The sequence below is a fragment of the Passer montanus genome, unplaced genomic scaffold (assembly GCF_014805655.1).
Source record: "Passer montanus isolate IOZ18808 unplaced genomic scaffold, ASM1480565v1 scaffold121, whole genome shotgun sequence".
Lineage (NCBI taxonomy): Eukaryota > Metazoa > Chordata > Aves > Passeriformes > Passeridae > Passer > Passer montanus.
In genome coordinates this window covers 597,331-616,586 of record NW_024358834.1, presented here as the reverse complement: position 1 = coordinate 616,586, position 19,256 = coordinate 597,331, and the positions used below count along the sequence as shown (strand labels likewise).

The 19,256-nt window shown below is 41.9% G+C and overlaps 1 protein-coding gene across 2 annotated transcripts in view; it reads right to left on the bottom strand.

Moving 5' to 3' along the window:
• CHST8 (carbohydrate sulfotransferase 8) overlaps positions 1-15,670 on the bottom strand; it is a 143,665-nt gene extending 127,995 nt beyond the window's left edge. For both annotated transcript variants that reach the window (XM_039698166.1, XM_039698167.1), the window contains exons 1-2: positions 15,609-15,670; positions 11,707-11,935 (exon numbers count right to left, since the gene is read on the bottom strand). In XM_039698166.1, coding sequence (XP_039554100.1) covers positions 11,707-11,815 — 109 coding nt within the window. In that variant the 5' untranslated portion in view covers positions 11,816-11,935; positions 15,609-15,670. The remainder of the gene's footprint in view (positions 1-11,706; positions 11,936-15,608) is intronic.
• Between the last annotated feature and the right edge of the window lie 3,586 nt (positions 15,671-19,256).

Below are 19,256 nucleotides of genomic sequence, written 5' to 3'. Positions count from 1 at the left end.
GAAACACAGAAACATTTAATTAATGAATATTAAAATATTCAGAATTTTTGAAATGCTGCCTCAGCAGTTCTTTGTGAAACATCTTTCATTTTAATCACATAATTATCTGTTAGTGGTGGTGTGGAAGCTGTGATGAAAGTGGCTGAATGATGTAAAAATGCCAAAAAATCCACACACCCTTCTGAACTCAGTAGGAGCCAGCATTTGACTTGCAGGCCCCTAATTTGAGGAATTTGAAACCTAATTAAGATTAAATTGCAACAAAAATAAACAAAGAACAAGGGAGACAAGGATGCTTTCCCTGTTTCAGGTAGGACAGCAAGGTGTGGATGAGGGAGATGAAGGATGGGAGGGAGATGGGGGCAGCTCAGTCCTGCTCCCCAGCCCACCTCACAGGGATGCTTTAAAGTCCAAGTTTCTTTCCCTACACAAAAATATAAAGAACTTAAAATACAGTGAGGCAGGTGCTGCAGAAATCTCTTCCCCAAGGCCCCAGTGAAGGGGGCAGGGGTGCTGAGCTGCAGCTGTGTGTGCTGGGTGCTGCTGCTGATCTGCTCAGGATCACTTATGGCAAAAAGGAAAGCATCCCCCCTTGAAAGGGACTCTGGTGATGGCACAGCCAAGACTGGTGTGAAGGGTAAATCAAGTACATTTCAGCCTTTGAAGCTGAAAACAAGGAAAAGTCCCTTGTCTGTACTTGGCTTTCTGATTTTTAATCTGTGATTTTATGGAGGAAAGAAATTGTGGGACTGAATTTCTTTTAGGAACAGTGTCCTTGGCTTATTAATTCACTTCATGTATTGTCCAATTTGGGGGGAAGGGCTGCATTTGTGTGTGGGTGATATTATTGTAGGAAATGTCTTACTTAATTATTATCTTCTGAAACATCACCTAGGAGATACTCTTTCTCTGACATGCAGCTTGATACTTCATGCAGAAAGAGGTAACTCTTCCACAGTTCATTAAATTATGTTGTGGTGAACTTATCTCCACTGGGTCGCAATTAAGAATTGAAGCCACTGCCTTTAGAGGAAAAGGCAGAGAATAATCAGAATATACTGAATATATAATTTGATCTCTGGAAGTAAGCAAGAGGGAAAATATGGTGTGCAAACGTGTAGGCATTAAGAATGTATTATGTTCCAAAGATTTGTATATAGAACTATCATATAATTATATCATTACTGTTCCTTGGAAATATTTAGTGCTTAAAAATTCCAGGTGTTCTCCCTAAGTTTGTTAACTACTGCAAGGTAACTTTAGTAAATGCACATTTTTATACTTGTCTCCATTGTAGCACCCTGGGAACTTCAGTCACACACATTCTGGACCCATTGCCTATTGACATGCATTATAAAACTTCAATAAATGTTATGTTATATTCTCACTTCATTAAAATTTTTCATTTTAATAATATTCTTTTCTTTTTAAAAAATGCTAAAGTATTTAGCAGAACTAGTATCTCTGTATGTTTTCCAACAAAAACCCCACAAAGATCCTTTCCTTAGATAATTTCAAATGTGCAGAAGTTGTCTCAGCTGAGGTTTCTCAGACCTCCTTGCCCCCCATTCTTCTGCTGCACACATCTTTTTTTCCCTGTTCCTCTTCCACTCACGTAGAAGAGATATAGGGGAGATCACATGCCTTTTGTTTTTAACACTGTTGCTGTAATGGTTTGGCAAGGTCTGTTCATTTTGTTTTTCTCCTACAAAATATAAATCATGCCAAGAAGCTTTCTGCAGGTACTGGTGGCACACACCACTGGACCAGGCAGGGATGTGGTTTGAACAGCTGAACACCTGCATCACCAGGGCAGAGGTGTCAAATAACTCCTGACTTGGTGCATTCTTGAACCACTTAATCCCCTTCACCAGTAGGAGAATGAGCAGCTCATAATGCAGAATAATGGGAATTGTAATTACGTGGTGATTTAAGGATGCCTCTTGTTTACAAGAAGTAGCATCTCTTGAGCTGAATGAAGGGGAGTGACAGGTTTCAATTTAACAGCTCCCAGAAAAGCAGAGGATCCATTTGCAATTAGTATTGGCTGCTCACAGTATCCAAGTGAACTCGGTGGCTCAGGTGCTGATGTTTGCCTTGAGCATGTGAATGCTATCCCAGCTCTGTTTAAGCTCTTCACACAGTCTTTAGGAGGAGTTTTAAACAATTACAGTGAACTACACTAAAGTCTCGATGAGTACAGAATTGCTTTGCTATAGCATAAAATTCTTGGTCCCTACCTGCAGGTGGGTATATTTAATTTTGTGACCATACACAACATTAAATACACACCTTCTCATTTGTTTAGAGTGGAATAGTGAGCAGAGTTTGATTTCCTGTATGAGATAAGCATCATCATGTTTTCCTGAGCAGCTGCACACACAATTAGGAGGGCCCAATTAAAGCTGCATTGCATTCACACAGAGCAGCAATGATTGCTGCCTGTAATTTCTCCCGTGGTCTGACTTAGTGGTATTAAGTTAACTTAAGGAAGTGCAGGACTTCATTAACAAATGAAGACAAGTTAAACAAGTCAAGAAAAAAAATGCAACAAGCTGGAAACTGGTATGTAGGACCTTGGCCCTTGTGCACTGCCTACAGCTTGAGAAAAGGAAACTCCTCTCCCACCCCTCTAAAGTAGCCACTAGGCAAGTGAGCAGTTTCCTCTGTTTAGGCTTGTGCTTTGTGTCCTCCTGGTCACAACAAGGACTTGTACGTGTCCTCTGCTTCCACACCAGCCACTCTCACTGCAGTGGGTGCAGGCAATCCAAAGACTCCTGGAAATTCAAGCCTGAAGTAATTCTAAAGCCAATATTCCTTTGTTTGTCCCACCATCATTACAGGAAGCTCAGCACTGCCAAATGGAAGGAGAAAGGTAAATGAATTAGAACACAGAAGGAACGGGGCAGGGGGGCACCCTTGAAGGATGAGGAATTTCATTCACACCCTGCTTTTTTTCCCTCCCGAGGCTGTTCAGTCCCAATTGCTCCATCAAGGGACTTGTTGTCCCTGCCTTCCCCCAGGCCCATTGAAGGATGAGGAATTTCATTCACACCCTGCTTTTTTTCCCTCCCGAGGCTGTTCAGTCCCAATTGCTCCATCAAGGGACTTGTCCCTGCCTTCCCCCAGGCCCGTGTGCACACACATCCTCGGGGGCACAGCGGGTTTTGCTTTCCTCATTTAGGGACACCCAAGGTCTATAAACACGGATTTCTTGGCTAAAGTGCCACAAAAGGAGCAAAACATCAGGCAGACAGTCCCTGTCAAGAGTCACGTGAGAAAACGTGTGGTTTCTAACCAAGGACAGGAACAGAAGACCCAAAAGACTCAATTTCTGTAGACATGGATAGCGATTCTAAAGGAAAGAGGGAAAGAGCATCTCTCAATTGTCCTGATGTGCAGAAGTGGCAGCACTGGAAGGGCCTGGCAGGAGCATTTTGACCCTTACTCACCACACAGATCTTGTGAAGTGGCTGAGAACAAAAAGTGACAAAGATGGGATTTAATTTCACAAGATGCAGAACACTCTGACCCTTGGGCAGCAGAGCCCTCGAGGCACTGAAGCAGAATTAGCAGCTGAGCCACTCAGTTGATAGGGAAGAGCTTTACTGCACTATTGTTATGAGATAGAGTCTTACAGGAGAGGGCCTGTACAGAATAAAATTAAAATCAGTTCACCACCTTGTGTATATCAAGTGGTGACAGATCTCAATCCAGTCATTTCTTTTCAAAAATTGATAGATTGTTGGTTTGGAGAAAATTATAAAGATGTCCCCAAGAAGTTTGGTTTACTTTGGTTTTGGTTACTTTGGTTTTTTGCTCTCTTGAGTGGTGCTAAAGCAGTAAGCTGGCAGTTTTGATGCTGATTCACAAAGAAAGCCATAATAGGGAAGAAAGCCACCTTTAATTTCAAGCTCCACTAGAATCATGAAAGGAAAATTAATGTTTACTAAATGAAAAAGGATGATATTGCTTGAGAGAGGAAGTTTTGGTTAAGCTTTTAAGGGAATATTAATAACTTTCAGAAATGGAAACACATATTATAAAACATATTTAAAATGGCATAAACTGCAGAAAATCCAGGAAGTATTTTAAACTGACTTAAGCTCCTCAATATGTTACTATGTTTTAAAAATCATACAAATTGAATGACAGCTGACATATGGAAGGAGGCTTTCTAGTGCAGACGTGTTTTCTATGGAAAATTAAATACATCTAGAATACATTATTTAGAATAAATGTTTTGTGGTGAAACTAAAGTCTACCGATCAACTTTTGTACATTTTTGTAATGGTTCTGAAAATGTCCTGGGGAATCTTAGCTGCATCCAGGCTCATTCCCTGGGAATATATTTTCAGGAAGCTGCCATTCTGAGAGTCCTCTGACACGGTGCAGCTGAGTTTTGCCCATGATATGCTGCCAAGCACCATAAATGAATGCAGCACAGAGATGGCAGGTTGCCTTTTTTTTTTGCCAGACACAACAACAAAGTGTCAACCTCTGACAGTTTTTAAAACTAAGCTTTAAAGGGAAAATCAAACCTTTTATTTACTTTTTTTTTTTTAACCAGTCAGAGAAGAAATGCTCCCAGAAAGAGAGAGGATGGGGAAATTTGTGGAAGTGAAAGCTGCCCTGCAGGAGTGAGTCAGCACTACATCACTCTGGTTTTGTGCTGATAAATACATTTGGGATTAGGTGACATGGTCTTTATGCCATCAAATAAAAGGGCAGTGGATCTGGTTCAGTCATCTGACGTGTGTGCACCATTGCAGTGGGATTGTAACTGCTGCTGGTAATGCAGGATTGGTGATTTTATTGGATTTTCACTGGATTTGGTGATAATATCATTGTTAATAGGGTTTGGTGTTTTGTCGTGGTATCCAAAAGTCCTTAGGTACCTTGAATCCCCTGCACAGAATTCCCTTTATAAGAGGAAATGGAAACACTGAATGGGTGAATTGCCTGATATAACACAATACAGCACAATCTATGAGCAGCAGGGCAAGACAGGAACAAATCACAGCAGCTTTGGATCCCAGTTCCACAGCCTTAACACCTCAGTGCTGTGACTCCTGTGAAAAACCTGCTGATGGTTGACAGGAAATACTGCTCAAATAAATGCTGGGCTGCCATGCTATAGCATAAGAGCTGTAATTGCTTTACTAGGCTTTAGGCTCAAGAATGTTAACAGAAATTAAAAAAAAAAGAAAAGAAAAGGAAAAAAAAGGGAGGGGGGGAAAGAAGTGGTGCCTTCTCCATACTATGTAATAAATAAATGCTGCATTTTTTATAAGACTGCCAAGACTATGGCATAGTCATGAAAGCAGGGAGAAAGTTGTAGGGGACAACCTCTGTGTAGTACACTGGTGATAAAACAGCTTATTTGTTATTGCTTTCTACACTACACTGCGTTTCTTCTGAACAGATTTGCACTGGCAGGGTGGTGTAGGGCTCCCTCTGAAACCATCTGGCCAGTGTTTGATCCCTTACAGCAGCAGGCTGATGAAGTCATTGCTAGCACTTCTTTGCAATGTGAAAAACAACCAGGTTCACATTCACAGCCTAAACCACAACCATTTCATGCAGCAGAAAAGGGAACATCATACTCATAGACCCTACTAAATGCCTTGCCTTGGCAGACAAGGAAACAGATATTCCTCTTTTCGTCCCAATAACTGCAGACCATTGTGAACCAGTCTTTGTTTGGGGAAGTTCAGTTTAAGAAGACTCAGAGTGTGTGACTGCAGAAGGCTCAACCTCTCTTGAGTTGGCAGAACTACCCTCACACACATAACAGATGTTTCTTCTGCCTCAAAAGAGCACCAGCAAGCCACCTCACCTCTGCTACAGTCACCAGATTCTTTGCTCATTGTTTCTGCTGATACTGGCAGCTGAGAAGCAGATTAAATGGCTTCTAGCTTCTAAGAGCAGTAAGATGCAAATGGAAGGAAAATTACTTCCAAGATTACACAATGCTAGTCTGTTTTCAACTGTTTTTATAGAAAGTTTCCATTCTGGCAAACCAACAGTGCACTGTGCACTGGGACAGCACTGGAAATGTACAGTGAGCATGGAGGTGTGCCCAGGAGTGCAGTTTGTGAGTAACAAGGTGTGTGTGCTCTGAAAAAGTAACTTTCAGTCCAGCTGTAGTACTGGTGTTTGCCCTCAGGCTGCTGCAGTATTTGCTGTGGCTCCCTTGTGCTGTCCCTGTGCCAGCCCTTCCCCACATCCCTCCTTCCTCCCTCTCCTCCCCATCACACCCTCAGTAAAGCAGAAAATAAAGAGGATGATAGAATAATGTTAGAAAGTGGTCAATGAGGTAAGATGGCAATCACTGGAAAATCTCAGCCAGATGAGTTTCAGGCTTGGTTATATTCATATTTGACTTTCAAATTCTGATACAGTCAGAGTGCAAAGCCATTCTGTGTTTTCATCCTTTATGAGCTTTTACAATATGGATCCTTTGAGATGTATTTTCCACCTTTTTTCTGCTTCCAGATGAGCATGTGACCATATATATTCATCTTAAAAGTTGTAACTGAAAACTCTTAGAAGTTTGTGAATCCAGTAATCTTTTGGCAAAAATGCAATAATTGTTTTCCCCCGTGGACTTACGTAGAAGATTACTAATACTTTCTCTAGTTTTTATATGGCAAAATCTCCTATTAGAAAAGTCTCTGATATTTTAAAATACCCTTTCTCTTCTGACTACAGTGCACAGAGCACACAGCCCAGCTGTGGGCACTGCAGTATTTACAGCTATTTACTGTGTCCCACGGGGAAGCAGTGATCCTTCCTGGTGCCCAGGACCTCACCCCCCACCTGCTGCCCATCACCACAGCCCATCTCCAGCCCATGGACTGTGCCTCTGTGTTTGAAATCCACCTGAGATCTCTCAGGTCATGCTGTGCCTTTTGACTCTTCTCTCAGTGTTGTGTTGGTCCAAGGTGCTCTCTCTTGTCCTGCCCAGATGCAGCTCCCACAGCCCAGTCTCAGGGATCTCACAAACTGCTGTGGCTGTGGCTGGAAGGGCTGTGCTGACTCTCACTGCACACCCTGACACAGAGGGAGCACACTCCATGCTGAAGAAGCCTCCTGCTACCACAGGCTGGACAGAACCCTTCTCTTTTAAGGTTCTGTTGCTTTTTTCCCAACCTGAAATGAAACTAGAGATAATTTATTGTAAAAGAGGATCTTTATTTGAAGGCCTTCAGGAGCAGTTTTGGAAAGATGTTCACAAAAGCCACAGGGATGAGTACATATTTAGAGGTTTTAGGAAATTTGCATAACTGACAAAAAGCACCAATTAGGAGGACAAGTGGTGATTCAATTTCCCCCAGGTCAAGCCCCTTCTCTTTAGTCCCCCCTCAGCACTAGCTGAGCTTGGTCTGTGAGATGGATCTGGAAGAGTTGTTCTGGCCTTGGTTCCCAGGAAGAACAAAAACAGGAGAGGGGCCTTCTACCCCCAGGGCTTGGAGCTCTGGAATTTGTTTTGTCTTTCTGCCTAGGGAAAGGCCATGGAAAATTACTGGGAAAACTACCTACTACTACAATAGGCTACAGAGCTACAAATATTCGTGCAAAAATACAGAGAATACATAAAAGAAAAAAAGGCAAAACCCAAACCAGCATCAGTTCCAGGACCAACACAGTGGTGGAGTGGCTAAATATTTTGTTAGTGTAAAGTTGCTTTTCATGTTTAATATCTGGTCACAGACAGGAGGAGATTTATGCATTAGCATTAGGATGTATTAAATTTTTCTTGTGCACCATGGGCAAATGTGCTTGATTTAGAACAAATCCTTTAGTATGTCTGTTTAAAAATAATGGTATGATTATGGCAGAAGGCAAGTTTTATATCATGAAACCATAGAGTTGTAAAATGGTTTGGGGTGGAAGGGAACCTTGGAGATCTTCCAGTTCCAGCTCCACTGCCCTGGGCTGGGGGTACCTTTCACTAGTTCAGGCTGTTTACAGCATTCTAGCCTCAAATACTTCCAGGGATGAAGCACCCACAGATTCTCTAAGCAACCTCTGTCAGTGCCTCACAGGGAAGAATTTTCTCCCTGCATGTAATCCAAGTCCATCCTCTTTCAGTTTGAAGCCAATCCTCCCTGTCTTTTTGCCCCAGGCCCTTGTCCCAAGCCCCTCTTCTTGGAGCTCTTTTAGGCACTGGAAGGGGCTCTAAGGTCTCTCTGGCGCCTTCTCTTCTCCAGGTGAGCACCCCCATCTCTCCATCCTGGCTCCAGAGGGGCTCCAGCCCTTGGAACACCTCTGTGGCCTCCTCTGGACTCTCTCCAGCAGCTCCACGTCCTTCCAGTGCTGGGACCCCAGAGCTCTGCAGGTGGGGTCTCACCTGAGCAGAGGGGCAGAATCACCTTCCTTGACATGCTGCCAACACTGATGTCCAGCCCAGCACAGGGCTGGCTTTCTGGGTTGCCAGTGCAGGTCATGTTTGGCTTCTCAGCCACCAAGACCCCCAAATCCTTCTCCTGCTCTCAAACCATTCTCTGCTCAGCCCGTATTTGTGCACGAATGCATGTGCAGCACCAATTTGTGCACCAATGCATATACAATTATACAGGGAGAATTATTACAGTAATATTGTGTTCCTCTGTGGGGTATGACCATCACTCACACCACTTCTCAGTTTTTATCCTGAGTTCCCCCACTAAGAGTACTTTTCATACACACCAAGAAGAGAACTAAGTGAAGTTATTGTCTCTTAAATGACCACAATATCTACTGTATTTAATACATGGCTTTGGGAAATCTGTTCTGCCCACCCCAAATGGCTGTCTGTCTTAAATACATCTGCTCAGAGTGATGTGTGTTATATAAATAAACTACACAGGCAGCATGTTTGTCAATCAGCAGAAAAGGCCCTACACCCACTGTCCCAGGCACATGTACTTCATAAGCATTGGTTTCCAACAGATAAATGTAATCAAGGTTTATATGCTCACAGAAGCCAACAGGATGGGATTTTTTCACTTGGAAGATCAGAAGAAAATTGTAACTAATGTTGTGGAAAATTACTTTGATATTGCTTTCTCAGTACAGCATCACAATTAGGTAGCAATGTGAAGCACAGGGAAAGAATAAATGAATAGTAACAAATCAACACAAACAGCTACTGTCAGGAGTACTTTGCTCAGTGAAAGTAATGTAAGCATTACTTAAAGTTTTATGACTGTGGATTTTATACTGGTTTAAGTAGTACATCAAGGTCTCACTGTCATGCTTGCTAGGACTTAAACAATCAAGAACAATTTCTGAAACAGACAGATAAAACTGAAGTACCAAAGTATTTTTATTAATCTAGTTTCATAAGTTGTTCTATTCTAAATTAAAGATGACTGAACATGTTAACAATGAAAAATGTCCTTTTGGACAATGTAAAGGTTCCTGTGCTTCTTTTTGGTGGAAAATGAGTGTTACCAACTTCTCTCCAGCCCTGCTGATTCCAGCATCTGGCAAATGTGTTTTACTACACAGGAAATACAAAAGCAAAGGCTAATCCAGTAAAGCTTTTCCATGCAGAATCTGTTGTCCTAAGTAGCTTAATGATACGTGCATTTGTTCAATTCTCTCTCGAGAGCAATCAGGCAAGCAAATTATAGCAATATCCCATCTCCATTAGAGCCAGGCCCCTTTATGGAGAAACACTGAACACAGCCAGGGAAGGATCCTTCTCAGCACACCAAAAACGTCACCTGTGATTGACAGATTTTCACAGGAGACTGTCTAGGAAAGAAATATGCCAGCCTGTATTTTTAAATTAAATGAATGGATATTTTTACCTGTGTTCTTTAAGTCACCTAGTATGCTTTAGTGATAACTGGTATAATTTTCAAAAGCAGGGGATATAAGGAGTTTCTCAGTCCACTGGGAGTTGAAAGTACTTAACACACATGAAAATCAGCCAAACAGAAATAAAAGTAATTGTATTGAGCACCATTTACTCAAGGGTACAGTCTGGTTCCTATTAACATGAATAGTAATTGAAAGTGAGAATTGAGGAATTGATTGCACACCTTTGGCAGTAACACCATCGTTGGCATGTTTGTGTTTTAGGTATCCACAGCAATCGAGCACATTACAGAGTGAGTTTCCCTGCCAGGGGTAGGAGCTCTGTTTAAACTTGCTTTTATTTGAATATAATTAGGTGTTCCCTTCTCCAGTTACACTGCTCTCAAAAATCACTTTCCAGTGTACTACAATCAGCAGTCAGCATTCAAGAGGTTTGTGGCAGATAAGAGGTCAAGAGGAGGGACCCACAGCGAAAAAAATAGAAAAGAAATTGCACTGGTTTTGAGACCACACTAGGAAATCTTGTTTTCAGGAGCAAAGAATTAACTTTTCAACGTTAAGTTACACATTCTTAGATGCATGAGAGTACTGCCTGCATTTGCTGTCCACACATCTTTCCCTCTTGCCTAAATTACTGGCCAGTTTCAGTCAAATATGGCCAGTACTCTGTTTTTAATCTATAAACTGCTTTGCATCTAAGCATAAAAAATTAAATTGCAAAAGCAGTGAAGGAACTAGTTAATTCCCTGCTTTGCACTACACTGAAGATTCATTACTTCTATGGTTTCAGCTGAGTGGCTGCTTTCAAAATTGGTGTGTGTGCAGTTGGACTAAATAAACAACATATTAAAATACAAATTGTTTAGTGACATGGAAACAAGCACTTAACAATCCTAGACACAGAAATTAGCAATTAATGTAATTATTTAAGAGTTCCCTATGTTACAGTTCAGCTTATTTAAAAATGTTAGCAATGACTTTAAATAGACACAGTTGTGTTCACTGTACAATGAAGATGTCAAATGAATAAAGGTTTTATGAAGCATCTGTTTAGTCAAGGGACAATTTCAGTGCAAATAAGAGCAAACACAGGGGCCAAACTCCAGAACACAGTGGCATTATCCTGGATGAGAGTAACTGCACTGGCATTTGTCTAGGCTCTAAAGCAGCCTTCATTACAGCCATAGTCAAAGAGAAAAGGACTGCAAGTAAATCAAGAGATCTTGGGTCTTTTCATACTTTTGTGTCTCCCTTTTAAAGGAAACTACTATTTCAGCACACAGTTTTCTAGTTCTCCCATCTCTGTGGCCTTTGTGGCTCTCCACAGTTTCAAGTTAGTAGTGCAGGAAGATGACATGCATATGAATAATAGTTATGAAAGGTTTAATTGAAATGAAGCAAATTTAGTGAATGCATCCTAAAGTATTTAAAGTTTCTGATATGACTCATTCATGCATCTCTTATTTTGCATCTCATGACACACTGAATACCACATGCAAGTGAAGGTAAATTCAGAGGTCTGCATTTCTAGGAACAGAACTTCTGATAAAATCTCTCATTTTCACGTTTATAGTGATATAGTTGGCAGTAAAAGTTTTCTTTAGCAAAAACTTAACTCCATCCAGTTGGACCCTATGCATGTTGGCAAAGGTCCCTGTATAATCAATTAATTGGTCCTTGGAACTGGTTTTTTTTTTTCAGCAAATGCTCGGTTGTTTTGTTTTTTGTTTTTTTTTTAATAAATTGATAATTACTTTCAAGGTAACCTTCATTAAGAATGACACACTTTTTTTGAGGTGTCCTCTGTAAAATATGTAAAATACACTGAGAATATAAGTACAAAATATTGAGCATGAAAGGACAGGTGATTCAAATAGAAACAGGAATGCTAACCTGGTGTCTGCTGATGAACTATTTCTTCTGGATCCTGCAGGTGAATGAAGACCACAAGCCCAACTGCTCCAAACAGCAAGATGAAGGAGAACATACATGTCAGCCTCATAATTACTGTTCTCAGATCAATCCAGTTCTGGCCCAGGAAAAGAACTGCATGTGAGCTCCAGGGCACTCTTCACTCATAGTCTTTGTCCTCTCATCTGGAAGGATGTCTGGTGTAATATGTCTACAAGAAGTAAAAAACCAAACCAAACCAAACTTAGCATAGAGTGTATTTATTCTCCCAATGCAGATCAGTAGATTTAAGTTCTCATTTAGATGAAATTACTGATTCTCTAGTATTTCTTTTGTACAGTTAATTTCAATCATCCAGTCTATTTCTGTCCCATCAGTTGTCTTTAATTTTATGTCCTTTTTTTTAACAAGCAGAAAATATGATGGAGGACATAGTTAAAAATTGCATTTTGGGAAAAACGGTCACACCATGACTGCAATTTTCAGAGAAATCCCTCTCAATAGTTTGCTTTGAATACGTCACTTTTTATTTTTATTTCTCACTAATTAAACAATATGAAATCCATAAAGAGAGATAATGTGTGGGGAACAATCATGAAAGCTGCACCTTTGTGCCAAACACAGAACTGGCAGCTGCTGCTTCACCTCTGAGAAGAAACAGCCACCACAGGTGGCTCAAACCATCCACCACAGGTCACCCACTGAGGAAGCTCTGCCGGAAAATTGATTTCCAAGGCAAATCCTGGTCACAGTGCTTGGAGCCCCTTTTACTGGCTTGCACTGAACACGAAGGAAGAGAGGACAGCGAGCAGGAGTCTGCCAGCAATCCTTGTGCTGGCTCTGACACTGCTCTTAGAGCAGCCCCAGAGCAGCCCTGGGCCCACACGGGCTGGTGCTGTTCTCCTAAAGCTGGTGTGTGTTCTCCTAAAGCTGGTGCTGTTCTCCTAAAGCTGGTGTGTGTCCTCCTAAAGCTGGTGTGTGCTCTCCTAAAGCTGGTGTGTGTTCTCCTAAAGCTGGTGTGTGTTCTCCTAAAGCTGGTGTGTGTTCTCCTAAAGCTGGTGTGTGTTCTCCTAAAGCTGGTGTGTGTTCTCCTAAAGCTGGTGTGTGCTCTCCTAAAGCTGGTGTTGTTCTCCTAAAGCTGGTGTGTGTTCTCCTAAAGCTGGTGTGTGCTCTCCTAAAGCTGGTGTGTGTTCTCCTAAAGCTGGTGTGTGTTCTCCTAAAGCCCTCACTGAGCACTGCCCTGAAGCTTCAAGCCCATGGAAAGTCCTGCTGGAACCAGGTCTGTCCTCACATGATGCCAGGAAGTGAAAAAGGGAAGGAATGGGAACCAGGGAGGAAAGCTACTACCAGGGCCACATGTCTTTATTAATTAAAGTGAAAGCTTCTGCCACAGAGCTATGCCAGCCCTGCATTTTTCAGTAACACAAATACTCAGTAACACTCTGCATTAGAGCACAGGCAGTGGAACTGGTTCCCAGAATGTAACTGGATTTCTCAATAGCAAATTATTGAACACAAGGGCTCAGCTGGAGGTCAGCAACAGGCTGCAGGGGTAGCAACCACTTTGCTTTCCCAGTATTTTTCCTGCAAATGTGACCTGCTCTAAAGGAAAGTTTTTGAAGCTGGTCTTCATTTACAAAGGGAATTTTAAATACAGAAGGACTGTATAACATCAGTTTGCAGTAAGGATGGGCTGTGGAAAGGTGATGATTCAAAGCAGTTATGTCAGAAAAAGTCTTTAGATTTGTTCTTAATGTGCCTGGAATATTTGGTGTTGGGGCAACATGTATGCTTTTCATGGTTTCCTTAGGAAGCTTTGAATTTTCCATAGTGTACTGGCATCCTAAATTTCTAAAATGCATCAATGAAGAACATGAAGTGTGAAAGATGAAGTCATTCTGTAACTCTGACTGATAAGATTATTAACATTATTTAGTGGCAACTACATTCATTCAGTGTGTAAAGCAGCCAGAGCTCCAGGCCAGCAACACTGGGGGATGCTTGTATCTCAAATGAATACAGAGCACTACAGTCTCTCTCTGCATAAGCAAATTCAGCTTTATTCTCTGTTCAAATTATGGCAGACAGTAATTGTGTATTCTTTTCTTTTCACCTTAAACTTTTCCCACACCTTTAAAAGCAAAACTAAAATAAAACATTGCTAAGTTTTTTAGCACTAGCAAAGCCAGGTTGTTACAAGTCCATCTGTGCCTTTTGTGAATCTAGTATGGACGGACATTTGCATTTACTAAATATATTTACCTTTAAATGCCAAATGCTCTAAAGCACCAGGGGAGTCAGATTAGGCTTCAGTGGTGCTCCAGTTCCAACCACTGCTGTTATGAGCACACAGGGAACACAACCCACCCTCTCTCTGGTTCTCTGCAGTGTTTGTTTGGCTGCATAGGCAGGGGTTTGGATGAATGGGCACTTCCAACAAAATGCAATGGTGGCAAGGCCAGAACAAGACCAAACTCACACCATCCCTTGGTAAATCTGTCCAGTCAGAGCTTTCTAAGAATTGCATTTGGTTTCCTGACATACACGACTTCCTTTTTGTCACCTATTTAGGCTCCCTGCATGCCCTTGGGGAGGAAGCTCCAACAGGCACAAGGCAGGTGCCTTGCTGAGGTTTTTCAGGAGGCCACAATGCTGCAGAGAGCTGGAGGCTCCCAGTCTGGCACCTCTGGGTGCTGCCCCTTCCTGTGGGAATGGGACACTCTGGAGGGACACAGAGCTGGTGAGAAATGCAGAATCATCACCTGAGAGGGAGTAGCTGAAAAACATCCACCCCCAAATAACAAGGGGTTTATATTTGCTTAGTGTTGAATTCTAAGGTCTTTTTAAATGAATTATACCCCTGAGCAAGTATGGGTTTCTAAAACTATTATTATTATTAGCTTAAAATGTGAAACCATTTTCCCTGGATTTGATTTATTGAAATGTTTTTCTTTGAAGTAGAGGCAGCATCAAGGAAGGAGATCCCTCGCCAGGTTTTAATTAGTGCAAGAAACGCTACAATAGCAATTTTTAGCAGTTAGAGTGTTTACATTATTCCACATCCTATAGGATAACTGTGTCCAGGAATACAAAACCTTTTAGGTCAGACATTACAGCCTCTTCAGGACACCTCAAGATACAACAGCAACAAAGCTAGGTGAAAGCATATATTTGAAATAATAAAAGGCCACATGTACTTGCATCACTAAAGAAAAACTGCTGCATGTTGCCTGTAGCCATTGCATGTTTCTGCAAGCAGCAGAAAGCAAGGAGAGCACAGGAGTCCTAAAAGAAAAAGAGAGATCCTCTTTCCTCTCAACAAAATGACTACCTCTCAACAATGCACAACATCAGAGATCTTTAAATTATGGGTCTCAGCTTTCCCCCTCCCGATTCTCCTGTAATTATTTTTCCAATCAGTTGACTTTAATTAACATGTCCTCTGTGAGCAAAGCTGGTGAATGGCAGTGGCTGGTTTATGGATGCTGAGCATGTGCTTCCCAAGCCCTCCCAGGCTGGTCCTTGAGTTACAGGAGCAGGGGAGCTCTGAAAGCAGTTAGCACTGACTGATAAATGTGAACAAAGTATCCTCATTAAGGAAACATTTGAAAATACCCTTTACACTCCAATCACATCATTTTAAAGATGGATGAGGGAAAAAGCCTACAAAAAACCCAAGTGCAGCTTGACCTAACAGTTTCATCAGGCAGCACTTCCTCAGGCATGTGATGGATGCTTTATGGGGGAGCTCTGGATTCACCCACCCAGTGTCCCAGCATCTGGGGGGCAGAATTTGGATGAATCAACTTGCACTTTGCAGTCACATTTTTAAACTGTGCTCTTCACAATGGACAGAAACATATTTTTGTAATTCTTAGCATTACCCAGAGTGCAAGCAGATAGGGCTGTAAGCAGCTTCCAATCTGAACTCCGTTTTGAGCTGCCCTGAACCTATTAAACAGATGGAAAATTATTCATTAGAATGTGCAATAATGAATTGAAACATCTAACTTCTAATTTATTCTTCCTTATTACATTCCTATGATGGATAAAACTCCTAGGTACTAATATCTGTTTTCCTAAGCTTTCCTATTACCATGGTATGTGACTGCCCTGCACTTGAAAGCAGCACAAGTATGAGTGTGCATGGATAGTCATTAGCACTCAGCACTTTCCAATTCAAAGACATTTATCAATCACGACAGTACTCCTATGAATTGTGAGCCAAGGAAGTATTAGCAGCAAGTAGGAGAATAGGTGTTGGATCATTGATGCAAGGCTGGTAAGGAAAAAGATGCATAGTTTTAGGTAAAAGAAAATCCAAGTGTATTTGTGGAAAATACTTAAATATTATAGCAAAATTTCCTGGCAGAAAATAGTTTCTTTGCAAACACAGAGGCAGAACTAATTTGTCCCTGCTCCCAAGCAGTATGGGATAACTCTGCAAAGATTTATTTAAATCTTTTGACAAAAGTGGCTCTGAAAGTAGTGCTATGTAGGTTCTGCTTTTGGCAATCTCTGCCTGAAGGCCTAATGACCAAACTCTTTCACTGTGAGCAGTTTGGCTTCACAACACTGCATCAGTCCAAGAAAGAAAACACCTCTGTTGTTTGATCCCTGGTCTGAGGTGGGTCAGGCAGGCTGCACTCAAGGTGGTGTCTGATAGCTCATGGCTATTTGCTCATCCATGAGTGCTGCAGACATGATATCCTCTCCCTTGTCTGCTGGAACACGTCAGTGTGAAGAGCAGCATTGAGGAGATACAATCTAAGGGCATGGTGTAATCCTTAGGTAGAAACTCAGAAGCAGCCTTTGGTTCATCTAGAACTGGATCTTTCCCTAACCACACTGATGCATCAAAGGAAAGTAAAATAAAACCTTGCAGAGTGGAGTGGGAGGATAAGCTGTCTCTTTTCCCCCAGGACAAGGGTTGTTATCTTCAGCCGAGGTCAGTATGAGTGTAGGAAATCTAAGATGTCTTAGAAAAACATGGTATTAGGGTATGCAGCTCTCACAGCTGCCAACAATTGCTTACCCAGAGCTTGGGCATTTGCAGAGAGCAGGAGGGACATAGGGTCCAAGGCTGCCACAGCCCCTCATCTCCCTCTCTGGCTGCCACCCTGCAGCTCCCAAGCTGCCCGGCTGTCCCTCTTTGTAACTGGTGCTGCTGTGCTGTCACTCCACTGCAGAGCTGCTGGTGACCAGCCCAGCTAAACCAGCCTGAGGATGAAAGGCACTGTGCCAACATGAGAGCAAAAGAGGTTTTCTTCCCCATGGAACTAGGGGAAGGGAAGGATCAAGGTGTGCCAGAGACTGTAAAGGTGCAGGGCACCTTTTATACTTTCTCTTCCTGAGGCTGCACTGCAAGGTGCCAAGGCAGCTGCCAGTGAATCAAGGCACACAGACTAATGCTAGCATCAGCATTGCATATTGTTGCTATATACATCAGCAAGTCAACAAAACACCCAAATTCTTTGCAAATCACTAAACTACTTATTGCTAAATTGGACAATCACAAACCAACTGTGAATGAATGCAAATGCCTAGTGTACACATACATGGCAAACTCCCTTTCTCATGCTGTGTGAGGTTTAGCTGCTCTTCCTGCAGCTGGGAGCAGGCTGGTGCCTCAGAGCAGAGCTGTTTATTCAAAGGAGGCAGCAGGATGCAGGTGTCTTTTGGAAGCAGGGATTCAGGAATCAGCACCTTGTGTGCTGCTGGATGACCACTGCTGAGCAGCAGAGATCAGCTTGGGCACTCCTGCAGCTCTGGTTGTGCCATTCCTGGGAGACAAACTGGGGCACCCCCTGGTTCTGTGGGACTCTGGAGAGGTGCCATTGTCCAGGTTCTGTGTACAGAGAAACGTGGCACTGCACGGGCACAGCCTTGTGGCATTCACGTTCTCTGAACAGAAAGACATAATTCTCTCTCTCTGTCAGGGTTTTTTTCCTGGAGAAGCACAGAGAGAAGAAGAGAAAAACAATTCTTATCTCTCTTCTCTGCTCCTGTTGTTTTGCACATGTGGGATGTGTTAGGAAGCATGTTTACCTGAAGTGATTTGTCAGTTGGATTCTGCTGAGGATTGCTTTGTTTCCTTGGCCTATTGGGTCAAAGCTGTGTCCTGGCTGTCTTGAGATAGTCACGGGTTTTTCTTTAGTATTCTTTGCAGTATAGATACAGCATATAATGTAATATAATATAGTTTAATAAAGCAGTTGTTCAGCACTTCTGAATCAATGGAGTCAGATGCCAATCATTCCTGTGTCAGGGGTGCCCTGTTTTATGCACAGCCTCAGTGTTGGCTTACCCTTGATGGCCAGTCCCCAGCTAATGCACCACTGCTGGGATTGCCAGTTCAGAGAGAGATACTTTTTAGGGCAGAAATGGTTTTCTTAAGACAAGATTTGCCTGACAGCAATAAAAACTACATGTTAAATTTCAGCACTCCTGTAGCTGATCTGGAGAAGTTTAACTGGGAGATGGTGGCAGCTGGGAGATGTGAGCGATTTTTTCTTCTATTGGGTTTTGTTTTGGGTGTCCTGAAAAGGCATCATAATGAAGCACTTTTTGCATTATGAATATAATTTTACTTGTGTAATATAGTTAGAGACTGGGATAGTGATGCTGGGCAAATATCTGAATTTTAAAAAGGGGAATATTATTCCTACAAGAATATAGGAAAAAATTACTATTATTACAGAAGTGAACTCTTCCAGATCCATTAGCTGCTTCTAGGAGGTGTGTGACCACAGCTACTTCTTACTCTGCAGCCAAGCCAAGGATGTGTTTCCTTGCTTCAAAGCACTTACAGAGACAAAAGGCCTTCAAAGAGAGGGCACTGAGATTTCCCAACACTCAAGTGACCAGTCTGTTTTACCCCTGACTCCTAGATCAGGCTTATCGTAACATTTATAGAAGCAAAGATTGGATTTGTAAACATTATTCCTATTCACCAGCAAAACTAACTTTTTCTAGGAGTTTTACAAAAGCAGAGATGGAGATACTGAAAGCCATATTATTCTGTATCTGTCAGCATTTCTTGGAAATAGGAAATGCAAATGACTCCTAAGTATTATGCCCCAAATCCTCTAGCTTCTTTAGCATAGAAAGAAGTGGAAACTACTAATCCTGTAGCTGCTTCCATTCATTAAATGTTCATCTTTGGGTGTTGTGTTTTCTATTACTATATTCAGACTCATGTATCAATAGAACAAAAACTTCGATTTTCCCTGAGATTTGGGAAGGACAAATTTGTTTCCAGGTGATATTTCAAATCAAAACATTTTGTCTGGCTTACATCAACTTCATATATAATCATGTTCTTCTCTGTGTAAAATAGAAATTACGTATTTTGGAGAAAGGTGAAATGATAACTTGAAAGTTGAAACTGTTCAAAATATCCTGCTCCTGAATCATCCCTAAAGCCCTCTTCTGAAAAGATCTGGATTCCAATTTTCCCTTCCTGTGGGGAAAGGAATTAAACTGACTTTGATGAAATCAATGGAGAAGTTGAAGGTTTCTCCAGCTCTGAA